The sequence below is a fragment of the Odontesthes bonariensis genome, chromosome 16 (genome assembly GCF_027942865.1).
Source record: "Odontesthes bonariensis isolate fOdoBon6 chromosome 16, fOdoBon6.hap1, whole genome shotgun sequence".
Lineage (NCBI taxonomy): Eukaryota > Metazoa > Chordata > Actinopteri > Atheriniformes > Atherinopsidae > Odontesthes > Odontesthes bonariensis.
In genome coordinates, this window is record NC_134521.1 from 33,499,035 (window position 1) to 33,516,722 (window position 17,688).

Here is a 17,688-nt window from a genome sequence, read left to right on the forward strand (position 1 = left end):
ATTAGATTAAACATTTTAATCGTTGCCCAGCCCTAGTTATAATAAACATTTCCTGCCGTTTAAACCTGAGATAACTGAGTCAGGAAGGTTCAGTGTTGGATGGTTCAGCCAGAAGAACTTTGTTCTGGTCCTGCTGTGAGAGCAGCTGTGTATAACTAGCTTTATTTAAAAAATAAAAATTTTAAAATGTTGCATTTTTATGAAAGAAAACGCGACTCAAATTAATTGTTAAGCTGTTGGAGCAGCTAACTGATCTTTCCAAAGTCCAAGGAATGCCTGGAAAAAGACTACAAATTAAGATAAGTTAAAGAAGAGATGTCTAGGAACAAAATGGAGGAAAAGGAGGAGGAAGTTTAAACAATTTCTTCCCCTGATCATCATGGGAAATGTGATACTGGTGGATAAAATGGACGAGCTTGAGAATCACCAAAGTGAGTCCTCTGGTGACGGTGTAATTCACTCGTAATGAACAGACGCTGTGCAAACGGGTTGATCCGTCAAACCTCACCTGTTCTGAGTGACGTCGAGCTGTGAAACAGCCACACCTCAGTTTGTTCACTTTCATTTCAGTCCACCTGTTTCTGGTCTTTTTGTTTCCCCTTTTTTTTATTTCAGTTTGAATTTAATTGTTTTTTTTTTTACAGAAAAGTCCTTCATAAAAAAAAAAATAGACGGATCACATTTATTGATTTAAATTTCACATGTATGCTCTAAAACATGTTTTTAAAAATATGTTTAATCCTTGTTTCAGCTTTAAAGTCACATAAAACAAGTTAAAGTTACAAAAATGAGCTGATTTACATTCATATTCATATTATTATTGTTAAATTAAATGTATTAATGCCAATAAGATTAATAAAAAAAACATCTAAAACATAAGAAATTAAGAAGAAATGTGACTGAAATGAGTAATATTACTGCAGTTTATTTCCTACATTTCTATATTTTATTTCTTTGTCACAGTTTGGTTATTTAATTATTTAATTTAACTTTTTTATTTTTAAATGCCGTGATAAATAAACTTATTGATCACTTAAAGAAAAGGTACCAAGAAAATTGTTTCCAAAGATAAAAAAGGAGGACAAAAAATTACAGAACATCAAATTTGAATTTGTCAATTCAATCATTATTATTAATAAATAACTGATCACTGATTAAATGTGTTGTTATTTAATATTAAACTGAGACTCTTTACTCAATTAAAAATATTAAGAATAAAACACGAGTTCAATTTACTCCTGTTCTGATTATTGTTGGTTTAAGTATAAATTCAAACCTTTGTAATAATTTCTATTTAAAATAACTGAAGTTATTTGATTTCTTCAAATACACCGAAATATAAAAATGTACAAATTTCCCTGAAATAACACACTTTGGGAAAATTAACTGAACAAAAAGAATAAACTGTGAATAATTTTAATTCTATGAGCCACAACTACAGAAATAATCAAGATAAGAATGAATTTTGCATCATTTTCTCATCATTTAATGCAGATTCGACGTCATAGTTAATTTAAATATTAAAATGTCAGATTTGAAAGAAAAAACAGGTGATTTTTACTCTAAAAACAGTTTATTTAAATATTTAAAAAGTAGGAAACAGCGCTGTAATAAAGTGATTAAATATAGAAACAGAATAAATGGGAATAAAGTCCAGATACGGAGGCCGGAGGGGAACAATGAGAGCTGCGGACTCTTTTCGCGTCATTTGTCGCCGCGCCGCGGCCCTTTGATGCGGCCTTTGAAGTGCAGCAGCGGACTGTCATGCAAATGCAGGCCGATAGAGAGGAGCCTGCAGGCCGCGGAGGAGGGGGAGGCCGGGGGGTCGGCGTGGGAAATACTCTGATGGAGATCTATTTCAGAATAAAAACAGAAACTTTTATGAAATGATGCGCTGAGGAGGAAGAGGAGGGAGAGGAAGAGAGGCGGCAGCGGAGGGGGGAGGAGGAGGGAGATAAGGGCCATAAAATAACCATGTGACCGCGGCGGTTTTTAACGGGAGGCTGATGGAGAGTCCGCAGAGAGGCGGAGGACAGGTGAGCACAGGTACGGAGAGAGAGCACAGCCAGTGAAGCTCACTCCCCCTGCAGAGCCGCAGGCTGGATCCGCAGTATGCTGAGGGCGCCCCCTCACCCGGAAAGATGTACGTGAGCTACCTGCAGCTGGACAAGGACCCCGGTATGTACCCGCACCAGAACCCGGTGTCCCGCCACCCGGGGCTCAGCCTCAGCCCGCAGAACTTCCCGGTGCCCGGCCCGCCGCAGTACTCCGACTTCAGCGGCTACCACCACCACCACCACGGCATCACCAACGACCCGCACCCGGGGCAGCAGGGCGGCCCGGCCGCGGGCGGCTGGAGCCCGGCCTACCCGCCTCCTCCGCCCGCGCGGGATGACTGGTCGTCCCACCACTACGCGGCGGCGGCCGCGGCCGCTGCGGCCGGCGGGGCTCCCGGGGCCTCCTCCATGGCCGGCGCGGTGGGGCCCCCCCTGGGATTCAGCCCCCAGGAGTTCCCCGGACAGCCGCCCGGGCTGCTCCCCGCGGCCCTCAACGCGTCGGCGGGGCAGCTGTCTCCCGGCTCCCCGCGGCGGAGGAACCCCTATGACTGGATCCGAACCTCCGCGCCGCCCAGCAACTCCAGTAAGAACCGGCCCGTCCCACCCGATTAATGCTGCTTATTCTGATGCTTTTACACTTTTGTTCAGCTTTAAATGTTCGCTTCTCTTGTTGAACTCATTTAATTATCTTTAATCATCTTTAAAGCCGTTTATTTGCTACGGCTCAGGAGTCTGTTGAACAATTTAGTAATCCACTTTTGTTCAGCTTTAAAACAGCTTTAAAACAGCTGAATGCTCGCGTTTAACACATTTAATGATCTTTAAAGCCGTTTATGTCTGTTGGACATTTTAATATGAAGCAGATATGAGGGATTCTCAGATAAAAGCAGCTTCATGTTTCAGGACTTACTTTTCTGTGAACTCATTTAAATTTTTATTTTATTTTCTTTAAAACAGTCTGAATCCTCGTTTTTTTTTAATCCGGATAACAGATTCAATTCCGATTATTAACCTGCGTTTTTACATTTTCCAGTAGAAATGTGTCATTTGTCTGAGCTTTAGCCTAACTTTTATTTTGTAGGCCTGTCTATAAACTAACGGCTGATGCTTTGTTTAATGGTGTTTCTGAACAACAGAAACGGTTTTATCCGGCAGCACTGAGGGTTTTAGTTGAGTTTTCGTTGATTTAAAGGTGAATTTTCAGCTTTTAACTGAAACCCAAGGTTTTCAGAGGGTGTAAAAGCAGAGAAAGGAGCCGCGGACTCTGGCAGCTGTCAGCCCGCTAAGTTCCCATCGCGGGTCCCGTCGTGTGTCCGGATCAAACGTGTGAAGCCGGTTTGAAGCCGTTGTGATGTAAATGTCCCGCTGGACGCGGCCCCGGCGGCCCGGCTCGGCCTTTGTCCCCAACTTTGTCTCTGGGCGGAGAAAACAAGAACCGACAAGATAGTTCCCACTTTGAAGTGTGAAGTGTGACTTTTTGTTTCAGGCTAATAGAAGCCAATAACCAGTTAATCCTGACAGGAATATATGAGCTGAGAGGAGGAAACAAACTCTAAAGCTTTAACGCTTTGGGAACTGAGTTTTTCAGAGGAATCTGGGTCCATTCCTGATGAAATAACCATGGACCTCCCGGGAAAAGACGTCACCCGGATGGCAGCATCTGTGTCTCCAGAACTCCAACATCCAGCTCTGCATCAGTGGCACCTTCACACAGATGAAGCCCTCCTGCCATGGACCCTGATGCAGCCCCACACCTTCATACAGATGAAGCCCTCCCTGCCATGGACCCTGATGCCCCCCCACACCTTCACACAGATGAAGCCCTCCCTGCCATGGACCCTGATTAAGGGCGTAATAATAATTAAGGCCACTCTACCACCACCTAAGGGGTCTGGGGGTCCTCCCCCAGAAAATTTTTAATTTCATAGATGCAATTTTCTGCATTTTAACCAATTCTGGGCTGAATAATGGCAAATCCCATCTGATTCACAGCCCTCTGATTTTTTAATGTAAACCATAATGGAAAGATTGAGAATTGATTTTTTTATGCAAGTCACTCAAGTTTCTGGGGACTTCAGCATTATCACAGGCCCAGGCAGACATTGCCACAGTAAGATGTTTTATTATTACACGCGTTTCTGAAATTTCAGGATCTGTAAGTTGATGAGTTTGGTGCATTTTGTATAAAATATTAACTGATGAAGTTTTGAAAGTGCACACTGCAAATATAAGTGTGAAAAGTGTGAACAATAAAAGTGGAAATGTACAATTTTTAAAAAATGTAGTCGGATGACTACTTAGCATTAGCAACAAGCATTTATTAGCTCTGCACAGTTCCCACAAAAATAAAACACCAGCAGTCAAAAGATTAAGGTCCAGCAAACATTTATTAAAAATAAAGACATAAACTGTCACATGAAAAACACTTTTCCACGGCTCACTTTTTCCTGAAAAACTATTAAGTTTGTAGCTTTCAGCCTATTAACTAGCCAAATCTTGTATGAATGAGCCAAATGCATGCTGCCTCCGGTCATTGACGCAGACAAACTGCTGGCATATTTGTTTTATGTTAATGCTATTCAACCTGTCCTGGTGGATATGGCAGACAGCAGCATGGTTCAACCGTGCCTGCGTCATTGTTATCCCGAGCCATGTTTTCAACCTCAGAGCACTGAAACTTCGCTCAGCCTCTGTTGACGAGCTGTTTTCCCGCTATCACCGCTTAGCAACCAACCTAGCAACAAGTAAGGCATAGCGCTACAGAAGGTGAGCCAATCACAGATAGCAAGGCTGTCCCCACCAATGACACGCCGTCTTTGAGAGAAGGAACCGCAGAAGGGGAAAATTAACCCTTTGTTTCCCGAACGCTGTGCAATTTCCCATTCAAAATTGGTATGGACATTTTAAACGTATCCCCCTGGGGGCTGAATATTGGTAGGGACGTGACCCTAGCGTCCCTACCCAAAATTACGCCCTTGACCCTGATGCACCCCCACACCTTCACACAGATGAAGCCCTCCCTGCCATGGACCCTGATGCCCCCCCACACCTTCACACAGATTAAGCCCTCCCTGCCATGGACTCTGATGCCCCCCCACACCTTCACATAGATGAAGCCCTCCCTGCCATGGACCCTGATGCCCCCCCACACCTTCACACAGATTAAGCCCTCCCTGCCATGGACTCTGATGCCCCCCCACACCTTCACATAGATGAAGCCCTCCCTGCCATGGACCCTGATGCCCCCCCACACCTTCACACAGATGAAGCCCTCCCTGCCATGGACCCTGATGCCCCCCCACACCATCACAGACGCTGGCTTTAAACCTTTCTCTGAGAACAGCCTGGATGCTCTTTCTCAGCAGTTTTTCCCAGAAGCAGCTGAAACGTGGACTTATCTGCCCACAGAACACGTGTCCACTGTCTTTCTGTCCATCTGAGACGAGCTGGTGTCCAGAGAACTGGGCCGTGTTCCGAAAACTCCAGAAAACTCAAATAAAACTCCAGAAACTCAAAGAAAACTCAAAGAAGACTCAAATAAAACTCCAGAACTCAAAGAAAACTTTTTCTGATTTTTTTCCTTAACTTTTTCTGATCTTTTCCTGTTTTTTTTTCCTGATCTGAACTTTTCCTGGTCTTTTCCTGAGAAACATTTGCTGAACTTATTGATGATTCTCTGATGGAGTTTGGCCCAATGCGGTGAGCCACGACCCATCCTTGTTGGAGAGCCTGAACCTTTGGTGGATGCTGCTGTTATACCCGATCCTGACACCCTCACCTGTCAGCAGGTAACCTGCTGCTTGGAGAAGCTTCCTGACACCCTCACCTGTCAGCAGGTAACCTGCTGCTTGGAGAAGCTTCCAGAACAACTTTCACTGAGTGCTGCTGCATCAGGTTCTGGACTCGGTTCTGTTGGTCAGTGAAGACGCTTCAGATCGTTTCTCTGGACTCGTTTCTGTTTAACTTTAAGTTTTTATTGCAGTTTAAAACCTTTAACAGTTAAACACTGTAAATAATGTTGTTTGGGTAACAGGAGGCAGAAATGAGTGGTGCCCAACATAAAGGTCTGGTCCCTGCTCAGAACATCCACTGTTTGGTCCAGATCTTCAGTTTTCTTATGGAACCACGATGGCTGCTGTTCTGTGGGCCACATCTGGACCAAACAGCGTTTACCACTGTCATTACTGAACCAGAAGTGCTAAAAGTGGCTCAGATTAGATATTCTGGGTTGGAATTCAACTTATTTAGTTCCAAATGTGAGTTATTCACAGATCTGACGAAAATACTCAGAACTTTTCTTATATTTGCTGCTTTGTGAGAAAATATTTAAAATGTTTGATATGTTTAATATGTTATAACTGAGACTAAACACAGCAGCAGTGAGTGAGAAACTAAGTGAAACCCTGATCCAGCAGCTGGTTTCCTGTGGGATGTTCTCAGTCTCTCTCATGGTTCTGGAGGAATCTTGACTCTAGAACACTTTGGTATCCAGAGGAGTTCATGGTGGACTCAATGGCTGCAAGGTGCCCAGGTCCTGTGGCCGCAGAACAAGCCCAGATCATCAGCCCTCCACCACCGTGCTTGACAGCTGGTATGAGGTGTTTGTGCTGATATGTTGTGTTTGGTTTCCTCCAAACGTGCTGCTGTGCATTATGACCAAACATCTCCACTTTAGTCTGGTCTGTCCAAAGGACATTGTTCCAGAAGTCTTGTGGTTTGTTCAGATGCAGCTTTGCAAACCTAAGCTGTGCTGCCATGTTCTTTTTAGAGAGAAGAGGCTTTCTGCTGCAGCCCTTCCAAACAAGCCCGACTTGTTCAGTCTGTTTCTAACTGTGCTGTCATGAACTTTGACCTTTAACATGCTAACTAAGGCCTGCAGAGTCTTAGATGTAGCTCTTGGGTTTCTGACCTCGGGGTGACCTTTAACCTTTAACATGCTAACTGAGGCCTGCAGAGTCTGAGGTAGCTCTTGGGTTTCTGACCTTGGGGTGACCTTTAACCTTTAACATGCTAACTGAGGCCTGCAGAGTCTGAGATGTAGCTCTTGGGTTTCTGACCTTGGGGTGACCTTTAACCTTTAACGTGCTAACTGAGGCCTGCAGAGTATGAGATGTAGCTCTTGGGTTTCTGACCTTGGGGTGACCTTTAACCTTTAACATGCTAACTGAGGCCTGCAGAGTCTGAGATGTAGCTCTTGGGTTTCTGACCTTGGGGTGACCTTTAACCTTTAACATGCTAACTGAGGCCTGCAGAGTATGAGATGTAGCTCTTGGGTTTCTGACCTTGGGGTGACCTTTAACCTTTAACATGCTAACTGAGGCCCGCAGAGTCTGAGATGTAGCTCTTGGGTTTCTGACCTTGGGGTGACCTAGGTAATAATCTTTCTCTCTGTAGAACGATGGCCTCCAGATAGTTTGGAAACGGCCTTATAACCCTCATCAAACAATGAGTGAAAGGAAAACTGTTGTTGAGTCATGAAACTGAGGCGGTGGAGTTGAGACCAAAGCAAAGGCAGATATGACGATGGAATTTTCTGACCTCGATGATGTAGGGATTTGATAACGTCACTTAGCAACATGTTGGTTTTATGCTCAGGTTGATTTTCCATTGTGAAGACATGACAAACTACTTTGTTGGGATGATTTTATGAGACATGAGATAAAGCACCACACCTCTTAATGTTGCGAGGAAATACACAAGTGACAAAACACTTTGACTTTTATTTCTCATAAACAGTTTGCAATGCTCACTGAGCAGAAATTTAAAAACATTTACAAATATCTGCGACCATATCTTCATCAAACTATGTTAAAATCACCATAAAAATACCACTTTTTAGGTCCTTTTCTTTAACGATGATAAGCCACTGCTCGTCTGTGTCATTCAGGTGTTTTTATTTGCTCATGTTGGAGGGTGGTGAACTCTCAGCTTCCGTACATCTATGTGTTGTTCTTCATAAGAAGTGATAGTTTTATTTTTTCTGGCCACAGACCTTTAAAAAATTACTTTTCATTTGGTTTTCCTGCAACCTTGTTATTGTGTCAGCAGTTTTAAGGTTTCAATTTAATATCTGTGACTCGTTTTGGTCAAAATACCGTAGATAACTTTTTCAATCCCTTTAATCAAACCACTTCACCCATCTCCTCCACAGAGTTTGCCTCTTTGAGATCAGTAGTGCCCAATAACCCTTAAAGGACATTAATACCATATGATAAATCACAAAGTAAATAACTTGAATACTTAGACCAAAGTTATAGAAAAAACTCTGTGGAGAGTTTTGTTCTGAAACACATTTTTCTCATCTTCGGTTTCACCACAGTTTGTTGCTGCTGATCCACCTTTTATGTACAATTTGGTCACAGAAATCTGGTCAATTTCTGACTGGGACAAACAATAGAGGCTTCTTAGAAGTCAGATTCCCTGTTTGGGATATTAAACTTCAGACAAACTACGAGTAGACCTTCATTGGTTAATTTCTTTGTTAAGTTAAGTGAACGATAAAACTGCTGATGGGATATTTTTGTTCATAGCAAAAATCAAGAATAAAATTTTAAACGTCCTACTTCTGAGGCATCATGAATGTCGCCTGATTCAAGATGAAGCTGGGCGGGAATAAAGATGAAAAGGCCGGATATTTCTACTCTGAGCTGGGAGTGTGATGTAGAAATCCACCGGAAATCTGAAGCTTGAACTTCCGGAGATGTTTTTAAATTAGGGCTGGGCAACGATAACAATTTTTAATCTAATTAATCACATGATTTCCCTGATTAATCACGATTAATCACATTTGTACGCAGAATCCAAAAATGAATTCAAAAGTAGTGTATAGCCTTTAGCATTTAGTTTTATTTTAAATGTGCTGCCATATGAATGAAAGTGCCATAACATTTGTTGTGCAAACACACTTTTAACATCAGCATCTTTATGTAGTTTTTATGTAGAAGCATCGCTCCACTGTCTGTTTCCTTGAATGACTTGCTGCTATCAGTTGTGTGTTTTGCCTTTAAGTGATATTTTAGACTGGAACTGCTACGGTGAGAAGAAAATTCAACTTGGCAGTGTTTACAGATGACTTTGGTTCTGTCGACTCCGCCGTCTGGAAGAACTTTAAAATGAAAATGGCCGAGTAAAAGTTCCATACCCTTCTCCATGTTTGGTGGATCCGCCGATTACTTTCTTTTCCGGTGCCGGAGCAGACAGCAACAGACTTTTACAAAATAAAAGCCTGTGAGCGACAGACTTTTACAATAATAAAATAAATCATAAAACCTGTGTTAATGCGCGATAAAATATTTATAGGCGTTAAATAATTAACAAGTTAGCGCGATAATAACGAGTTAACTCGCCCAGCCCTACATTAAATGTTACGGGGATGTTTTAAAAAGTTACGGAGATGTTTTTAAATGTTACAGAGATATTTTTTAATGTTACAGGGTTGAGTTAATGGGAGGTTTTGATGGTCCAGTGCACAGAAAAAGGGATTCTTTATCCCCTTGATACGTCCCCTTTAAAATGCCAACCTCATGTTCATAAAATCCACGCTGTTATTCGTACGAAGTCAGACTGACAAACATTCGAGTGTCATACAACACATAAAGCTCTGATTCAGAAGCAGGAGGTGTTTATTTGTCACAGTTCTTGTTTTCAGTTGTTTTATTTTCATGTTTTGTCCAGTTGAATCGTAAAAAAAAACCTAAAACACTCGTATTTGGTCTCAAGATTTGAGGCTGAAGCCAGACTGTCTGAATCCCCGTGTGAAGGTGAGCGAACGTCTGTCTCTGGACCTCAGAGGACAGGCTGAAGAGCTTATTGATTTACGCTCCTTCATTAGCGCCCCGTTTTTCCAGGCTCTTTATCTGCCGATGGAGATCAAACTGTTGGTTTTTAACTTTCTGACAAACGAAGCAGAAACTCTGACAGTTCGGACAGATGTTCCCCTGAAACTAAAATGTTTGAGTTAGGACTCGCCCTGGTGACCGATTAGAGCGCAGACGGAGGGTGTGTTTAAAGAAGAGGGACACATCACTTATTTAACTGTTGTGTGTTTAGAGTTAATGTTGAATCAGAGCGTGTTAAAGAGAGCTGAAGCTCCTTTAATTGCCTCAAACACTCTGTCTGCTCTCACAAGCTGTTTTCACACATTTACAAACACAGACGGCACGTAAAAGCAAAAATGTGTTCACGAATAAGTTGTGAAAACGCCGAAATGAGCCGACGCAGCGCCTACGGATGAAGAGATTCATGTTTTATAGTCTGTAGAAATCTCTTCCTTTTGGTTTTAGCCATAACACAGTCTCCTGAAAAGGACATTTAGATAATCTTAATTTTCCAGAGTAATATGCAGTAGAAAATGTTTTTTTTTGAGAAACGTTGGGAACGTTTCATGTCAGTGTTTCCCAGAGATGGGACCAAGTCACACATGTGCAAGTCTCAAGTAAGTCTCAAGTCTTAGCTTTCAAGTCTCAAGTAAGTCCCAAGTAATGTTTTCTTGGGCAAGTCACGTCAAAGTCAAGTCACCTTATTATTGCAATTTTACCTGCAGAATCTGATCTTAATAAAGTGAAAAGACAAGATATAAGTAACTGTCAGTAAACATCATTGGCCAATGTGTCCAACCTGTCCACCCCGTATCATATCAAGCTAACGTTAGCTAACTACCGACTAGGCTAACAGGATAATATTAGCTAATTTGAAAAGCACTTACTGGTCAGAATGGATCTTCAAATGACGAACAAAGTTCAAAGTTATGTTAGATGCTTAACACTCAAGTCATTCAAATCTTTAACTTCCAAGTCTGAGTCGAGTCTCAAGTCTTTTATTTTTTGTCAAGTCAAGTCACAAGTCATCAAAACAGCAACTCGAGTCAACTTGAATCCAAGTCACAGTGACTTGAGTCCCCATCTCTGGTGTTTCCTGAGTCTGTTTCAAATATCAGTTGGACCATATCGGCCCAGAAAAGATGGCTTTGTAACCCACCACTGCTCCTCTTTGGTTAACAACACACCAAACAGAGGCCGGTCATCCATCGGTGGTGAGGAATCAGCTGAGTGACGGCAGAGTTGGTTAGTTGTGTTTTGCTGTATTCGCCGCTGTTCCTAACAGCCTTGGCGGCTCAGAGGTGTACTGGTGTCACCATCAGCCTCGACCATCTCATTTCACCTCAGTATTTCTCACAACGATACGAAGGCACAACAAAGGCAAATGGCTTAACAATCTCTGTGAAAAGGGCTTGAGTAACAGAGAGGTGTCACTCCCCACCTTTCACATCCAAATGCTTTGTTAAGCTGGAGTTACAGTTGACGCGTCTGTCACGGCGGTGGCGGACCGTGACGTCAAAATGACGTTTCAGGCATGGCGCTTGCCTTGAAAAGACGGCGCATCGCGTTGTCGTGCACCAGTCGATTTTTGTAACTTGGCTGCGCCGAGAACAATGAACCAATTTGAGACCAGGCTCTGTCAGGAGGTGCGTTTGTACAGGCACCTGTATGAAACTGCAGTGAAACAGCACAGGGACCACGTAAACTACAAAAACTGGTGGACACAGATTGGCAGAACTTTGGGGAAAGAGGGAGAGTTCTGTAAGAATGTGTGGAAGAAGCTACGGGACAGATACGTGAAGGCAAAGAAGAGGGCAGAGACTCCAAGTGGTGATGCCAAGGGCGTCAGACCTTCACCTCTTTTAACTGAATTAAAAAATTTAAATTATCCGAATACTGCAGCAGTATAATTAATGACAGTGTTCCTGCTCTTCATTGTTTTCTTCTCGACTTTCGTTGTAGAGTAGTTAGCGGTAACCTTCACGGAGCAGCGCCACCTCTGTGACGGAGAAAATTGCAACGACTGGGGCATCGATTTGCGCCACTATATAATGCGGGCACGAAATCATGACGTCATCAACACCACTCGCGCTAGCAGACGCGGCAACCATGCTAGAGCCTTTATATTCAAGCGTGGCCTGAACCACCCAACCAGAGACAATGAGGGCTGAAAACGCTCCAACCTAAACTCTCTTAAAGGGGAACTCCGGGGCATTTGAAGCGCATTTCCATTGCTAGAGGTTGTCAAATACTGATAGTAGGACACAGACAGGTGCAAATCTGCGCTCCCTGTGTGGAGATAGCGCTGTTCGCTCAGCCTGTCATGCGAGGCTAATACGTGGTGGCTAAGGGGCAAGCGCTAACCCTTCCACGTAAAACAACAACTTGCACACTGCAGAAACGTCACACCACTTTATAAACCATCCGACAATAAAGTCACAAGCCTTACCATCAAAACCATATGCATGGTTCTCACATTACTGGCATGGGGACGTTACAAAACAACTTTATAAACAGCATGTAAGTCACCGGTTAGTTGTACGCTCGCGCATGTGAAAGCCCAAAAGAGTCAATGGACGATAATCACATATACAAAAGAATTATCTTCTCTAGAAAAACTGCGTTCAAGTATTTAAAACATTACAACAATACATGCCCAGTAATATATGGGTGTTGAGAGGAACTCTGTGTTGATTTCATCCTCCTTTAGATTCATGAGAATAAAGACACTCTGAAAGTTACTGCTACACATTTACTCGGCTGGACCAGTTTGCTGCATCACAAGCACCTGAGTACCGTAAATTGCGGCTAATATGTGTTTTTTTCTTTTCATGCCGCCAAAAACATTTAGCCTCGTAACGTTAGACCAATAAAAATTAATGAATGGTTCACAGTGGTCCAATGAAATTGTACGATAAATCAAACACACTTACACTATTAAATTATATTTAATTACAAATTAATTAAATCTCCCTCAACATGGAAAACAAATGCCGAAATGCATATGATGCAGCTATTAAATTAAAGGCGATCAGTGACTTTTCCAGGTAGGCTACTGTCTTTTTTTTACCAGCCGTGTTACAGGTATTGTTGGGGGAAAAAAAGCATTTACGCCAGTATTTGTACGTTACCGATAGGTATTTAATAGGGCTGTGACTCGATTAAAATTTTTAATCGTGTTAACTACAGGCTTTGAAATTAATTAATCGAAATTAATCGCATTTTAATCGCATATACTTTATCCTTTAGAAAATTAACATTTTCAACAATATTTCAACAAACACAGAACATATCCCTATTTGAAATCTGAATGTAGCATGCATGAAAACACAGTATATAGAATCTTGGATGTTTAGCTGTGTTGGGCCCCCGTTAGCTTCCACACTAGCTGCTACATGTTTAATTCAATTCAATTCAATTCATTTTTATTTATATAGCGCCAAATACAACAAATGTCATCTCAAGGCACTTAGATAGTAAGTCCAATTCAATTGGAATTCAGTTCATTGTAATCATAATTATTCATAAAATAATCCAATTCGTTCATATAGAGCCAATTCAAAAACAATTTCCTAGCTAAGGAAACCAACAGATTGCACTGAAAACTTTTTCTTTTTCGGTCCAATCTCCCGTTAGCGTTGAGGTGATATTTGAGGCTTGATACGCTGCGGTAATACGCAAATTACTTGTTGCATAATCTGCACAGAACCACGCTCTTGTCGACGCTTCCATCCGTCTGTATTTAAAAAAATAAAAAAATAAAAAATTATAGTGTGCGATTAAAATGCGTTATTTTTTTTAACGTGTGTATGTGTGTAGTTAATTAATCGAAATTAACGCGCTAAAGTCCCAGCCCTAGTATTTAAGTTAAAACCATCGATGTCACAGGCACTGTTTGAAAAAAAGCATTTGCAGTTTGTATTTGTGTATGTTAACGCATGCATTTAATTAAAATAGGAAAAATCCTCACGTGTAACATCTTTCTGTGTAAATATCTCATATTTATGTATTTTTAATGCTTCTTCCACTCCCTGCTGCAATGCTTTTATTTTATGTAAAGCACTTTGAATTGTTTGTACATGAAATGTGCTATATAAATAAATTTGATTTGATTTGATTTGATATTACAATGTGGACACCCGCCGTTTATAATCCGGTGCAGCCTATACAAGTAGAAAATGGATTTTCTTTTCTAAATTAGAGGCTTATATTCAGGTGTGCTCTATAGTCAAACTTTGGGGATGCACAACCAACTGAAATAGCACCAAAGCCCATCAACAGTCGTGAAGTCATTTTGTGAAGATGCTGGTTTGTGTAGAGGTGTCAGCGGCGACCATAATTTATGTTTAAAGGCCTGCATGTGCTCACTGCCAGTGTTTGGTGAGAAATGTTGAACTTAAATGGTTTGGTGTGTGAAGCCAAGTTAATGTTTAATACTACTGGTGGGACATAAAAGCAAGAACAATGCGGACGGATATGTTGAGAACCACAATTCACACCTCCGAACTGCTTCGTTACTTCAATAGATGGATTGCGGACTGATAAAATGCATGAGTGGATAGCTTTAATGCAGTTAACCGAGTGTGTTGTGAATATAAACATGTGAAAATGCACGTGTTCATGTTTAAAGAGACTTTGTGGATTGTTTAAAAAAACACTTGAGAGTGATGTTTGATCCAATGTGGAGTCATATTTGAGAGAACAAATAACCTTTAAGGTTGCATGATCGTGATGTGATTTATGTAAAATAGACAATAATAAGAGGCAAAATTAACACGAAGAAAGACAAACGATCACGAAAAGACAGAAAATTACGGAATCAAATCGCTTCTAGGTGCTCTGTTCAAGCTCTAAATTTCATCCTTTTTGCATCTTTTTGTAAAAACAGTCGTGTGTAAGTGTGTTTTTTTGCAGCTGAATTCCTGATAAAGCTTCTTCTGTCAGAAAGAGCGACAGAGAACCAGCCCACTGAGACCCGTGGTCACTTAAAGCATTTCCAGACGGTCGCTCTGCTCTAATAAAATCCAGATTTTTCTAACTGCAGCTTAAAGAACAGCGTCTGTGCAGTGAATTCAGCTGAACTGATGTGCTGTGATCTCTGTGTCAGACTCGCCCTCTTTTGCATGTAAACGTGGACAAGGACAGTCGCTAAGTGTTTCTATACAAATTAATTTGATGAGTTTTTAAGTCAATCTATTGATGGTTTTCAGCTTTGAAAGCCCCAACACAGGCGTTAGGTTTACCTCGGAGGGAGAACAGTGTGTGGAATCAAATTGATTTGAAATCTTAATGTTTTACTGAACATTTGAACGGCTCATTTTGTCTCAGTTCGGACCTTGTGACGGGGCAGTTTTCACAGCACACATGAGCACTGAGCTGATAAATGAATAAAAGCCGATAGCGTTCAGTTCATGCAAATGCAGCCGAGGCAGGTGGTGTATTTGAATACAGGCTTCATGCTGAGAACACACGGCTCCATCGGTGGTGACGCCCGCTGCCAACGCAGCTTTACAACTTCTAATATAAAATGTTACAACTTCATTCACATTTTTACATACCATGTGATTTTGTGCAGCTGAAGCAGAATTGTTTCAGTGTCAGCTGAGGCCTCAGAATTACATAAAAGTGTCACAAAATGATCTAATTAGACTTTAAATTGGAGTTATGTGTTTAAATATCTAACATGTAAAGGGACAAAGTATTTAATGTTGTAGCTCGTCCATATAACTGCTCGTAATAACCACAGTTACAGTTCAGTCAGTGTAAAATCCTGCACGACCTTTATCTTGAAAGCCTTTTTCTGTCTTTTCCAGATGGGAAGACTCGGACTAAAGACAAGTACCGAGTGGTTTACACCGACCACCAGAGGCTGGAGCTGGAGAAGGAGTTTCATTACAGCAAATATATCACCATCCGGAGGAAGTCGGAGCTCGCCACGGCGCTCAGCCTGTCAGAAAGACAGGTACAGCAACTCAAATGAAGTCTGAAAGTTTGAAAAATCTTGTTTTCTTAAGAATAAAAGGTCTTTGGTTTGGTGTCAGAATTAATTTCATGAGCAAATATTTGATGTTTTTACTCATAAGCATTAATTTGAATAACTTAGCCAAAGCAAACAGCAAATTAGAGTTTATTTTACTTACAAAGATTCAATTAGATTCAATTCACTTTATATATAAAGCGCCAAATCACAACAAATGTCATCTCAACATACTTCAAAGATAGAGTCCAATTCACTGCAATCCAATCATAATCCAATCTAATTAAATTCATTAAATTCCAAATTAGTTCACTTCATATGAAGCCAATCAAAAAAAGGAAATCAACAGATTGCTTTGGAAGTTTTCTTTGATTGAATCCCCCATTAAGATTCACTTTCTTTTTGCGGCTTTTTCTTGATATTCATCAAACATTTGCACTAAATGTTTGGTTAAAGCCCTTCGTCACGTAGCTAGCTAGTCATATTCTGACACAAATGTGGGTCAGTTAAATGAATATTTGTTTTTCTTAAAGTGAAAACCACCACTGATGTAAATCTTAACATTTTCAGGTGAAGATCTGGTTCCAGAACCGACGGGCGAAGGAGCGTAAAATCAACAAGAAGAAGCTCCAGCAGCCAGCTTCCTCCACGACCACTGCCACTCCTCCCACGGGCAGCAGCGGCAGCGGAGGAGGCGGCGGTGGCGGCCTCCACGGTAACGGCAGCAGCAGTGTTGCCATGGTGACGAGCAGCAGTGGCAACAACGGGCTGGTGTCTCCATCTTCTTTGGCTTTGAACATCAAAGAGGAATACTGAGGAGGGAAAAAGACGATGCTTTATCGGACGCTGATGTTGGGGGATTGGGACTTAAGATTCTCCTCGACAAACTGAAACACTTCACTATTTTTGAATATTTTCACCTTTTTAAAGTGGAAGCTCATCAGAAAATACCAACAGGCGATGCTGCCGGGAGCTCTCCGTCCTCCTCCGTCCCATCAGACGGTTGGTGCGGATCATTAACAGCCAACCGAAAGACATTCGATGACCTTTGGAAAGTTTCCAAATGTTTCTCCAACTCGCTTCATCTTCTATTCTTCCAGAGTTTTTATGTAGCTGACAGGTTTGATTCAGGGTTTCAATGATTGATAAACTGCTGCAGTTATGAGATACATTTTTAGCTGTAAACTACTAAAAAAGGTAGTTTTTATTTAGGGTAAATCCAGTGTCTACAAGCTCACCTTCAGATAATCTTTTCTCAGCTGTAACTTAAAGTTAAAAATGTCAGAAAATTACTTGTAGTGTTCAGGTTCAGGTTGCAGAAGTTCAGCAGGTGGTCTCTAAATGTTGCTGAACTTAGAAACCCAAACTCTCTGAGATGATGTCTTGATCATATATTTGGAGCTCAAAGTGTTTCATGAGTTAAAGTCAACAATCAGCTCATCTGACTGTGAGAAACTAAAGTTAACCAAAGCCTTGTTTGTCTACGCTTTCACTCCTCGTAGCTCAGAGTACGTTGAAGCTCTGTTCTTGGTGTTTTTTTCTTCTTTCTTACCTTATTTTTGGGTCCTATTTCACCGCTGTGTTCAATATTCTTGTGACATCGTCTCCCCAAACTGGATCCGTGTCTGGACTTCTAACGGCCTCAGTATGCTTCTCCGTCGCTATCCGACTCCGTGGTCACGGAGAGGCTTTAAACCTTTCGATGTTCTCCGTCGGGATGTCGGATACGCAAGGCAGTTCACCTCCCGATCAGTAGGCGTCGCTACGTTAAACGACCCAATCTGTCAACGTCTATGGTGAAAGTGGTTGATTGATTGTTCACCTTCCGGCTCCGTTC

At 41.7% G+C, this 17,688-nt stretch overlaps 1 protein-coding gene across 1 annotated transcript; it reads left to right on the plus strand.

The window, feature by feature from the left end:
- The first annotated feature begins 2,141 nt into the window (after nucleotides 1-2,141).
- On the plus strand, nucleotides 2,142-16,667 carry cdx1b (caudal type homeobox 1 b). The gene is made up of 3 exons (XM_075487427.1): nucleotides 2,142-2,640; nucleotides 15,688-15,836; nucleotides 16,422-16,667. The coding sequence occupies exons 1-3, from the start codon at nucleotides 2,142-2,144 to the stop codon at nucleotides 16,665-16,667; spliced, it is 894 nt and encodes a 297-aa protein (XP_075343542.1).
- Nucleotides 16,668-17,688: the final 1,021 nt, after the last annotated feature.

Coding starts and splice junctions, on each gene's coding strand:
- cdx1b (XM_075487427.1), top strand. CDS start 2,142: ATGTACGTGAGCTACCTGCAGCTGGACAAGGACCCCGGTATGTACCCG. Junction 2,641..15,687: donor CGCGCCGCCCAGCAACTCCA/GTAAGAACCGGC, acceptor TGTCTTTTCCAG/ATGGGAAGACTCGGACTAAA. Junction 15,837..16,421: donor TCAGCCTGTCAGAAAGACAG/GTACAGCAACTC, acceptor TAACATTTTCAG/GTGAAGATCTGGTTCCAGAA.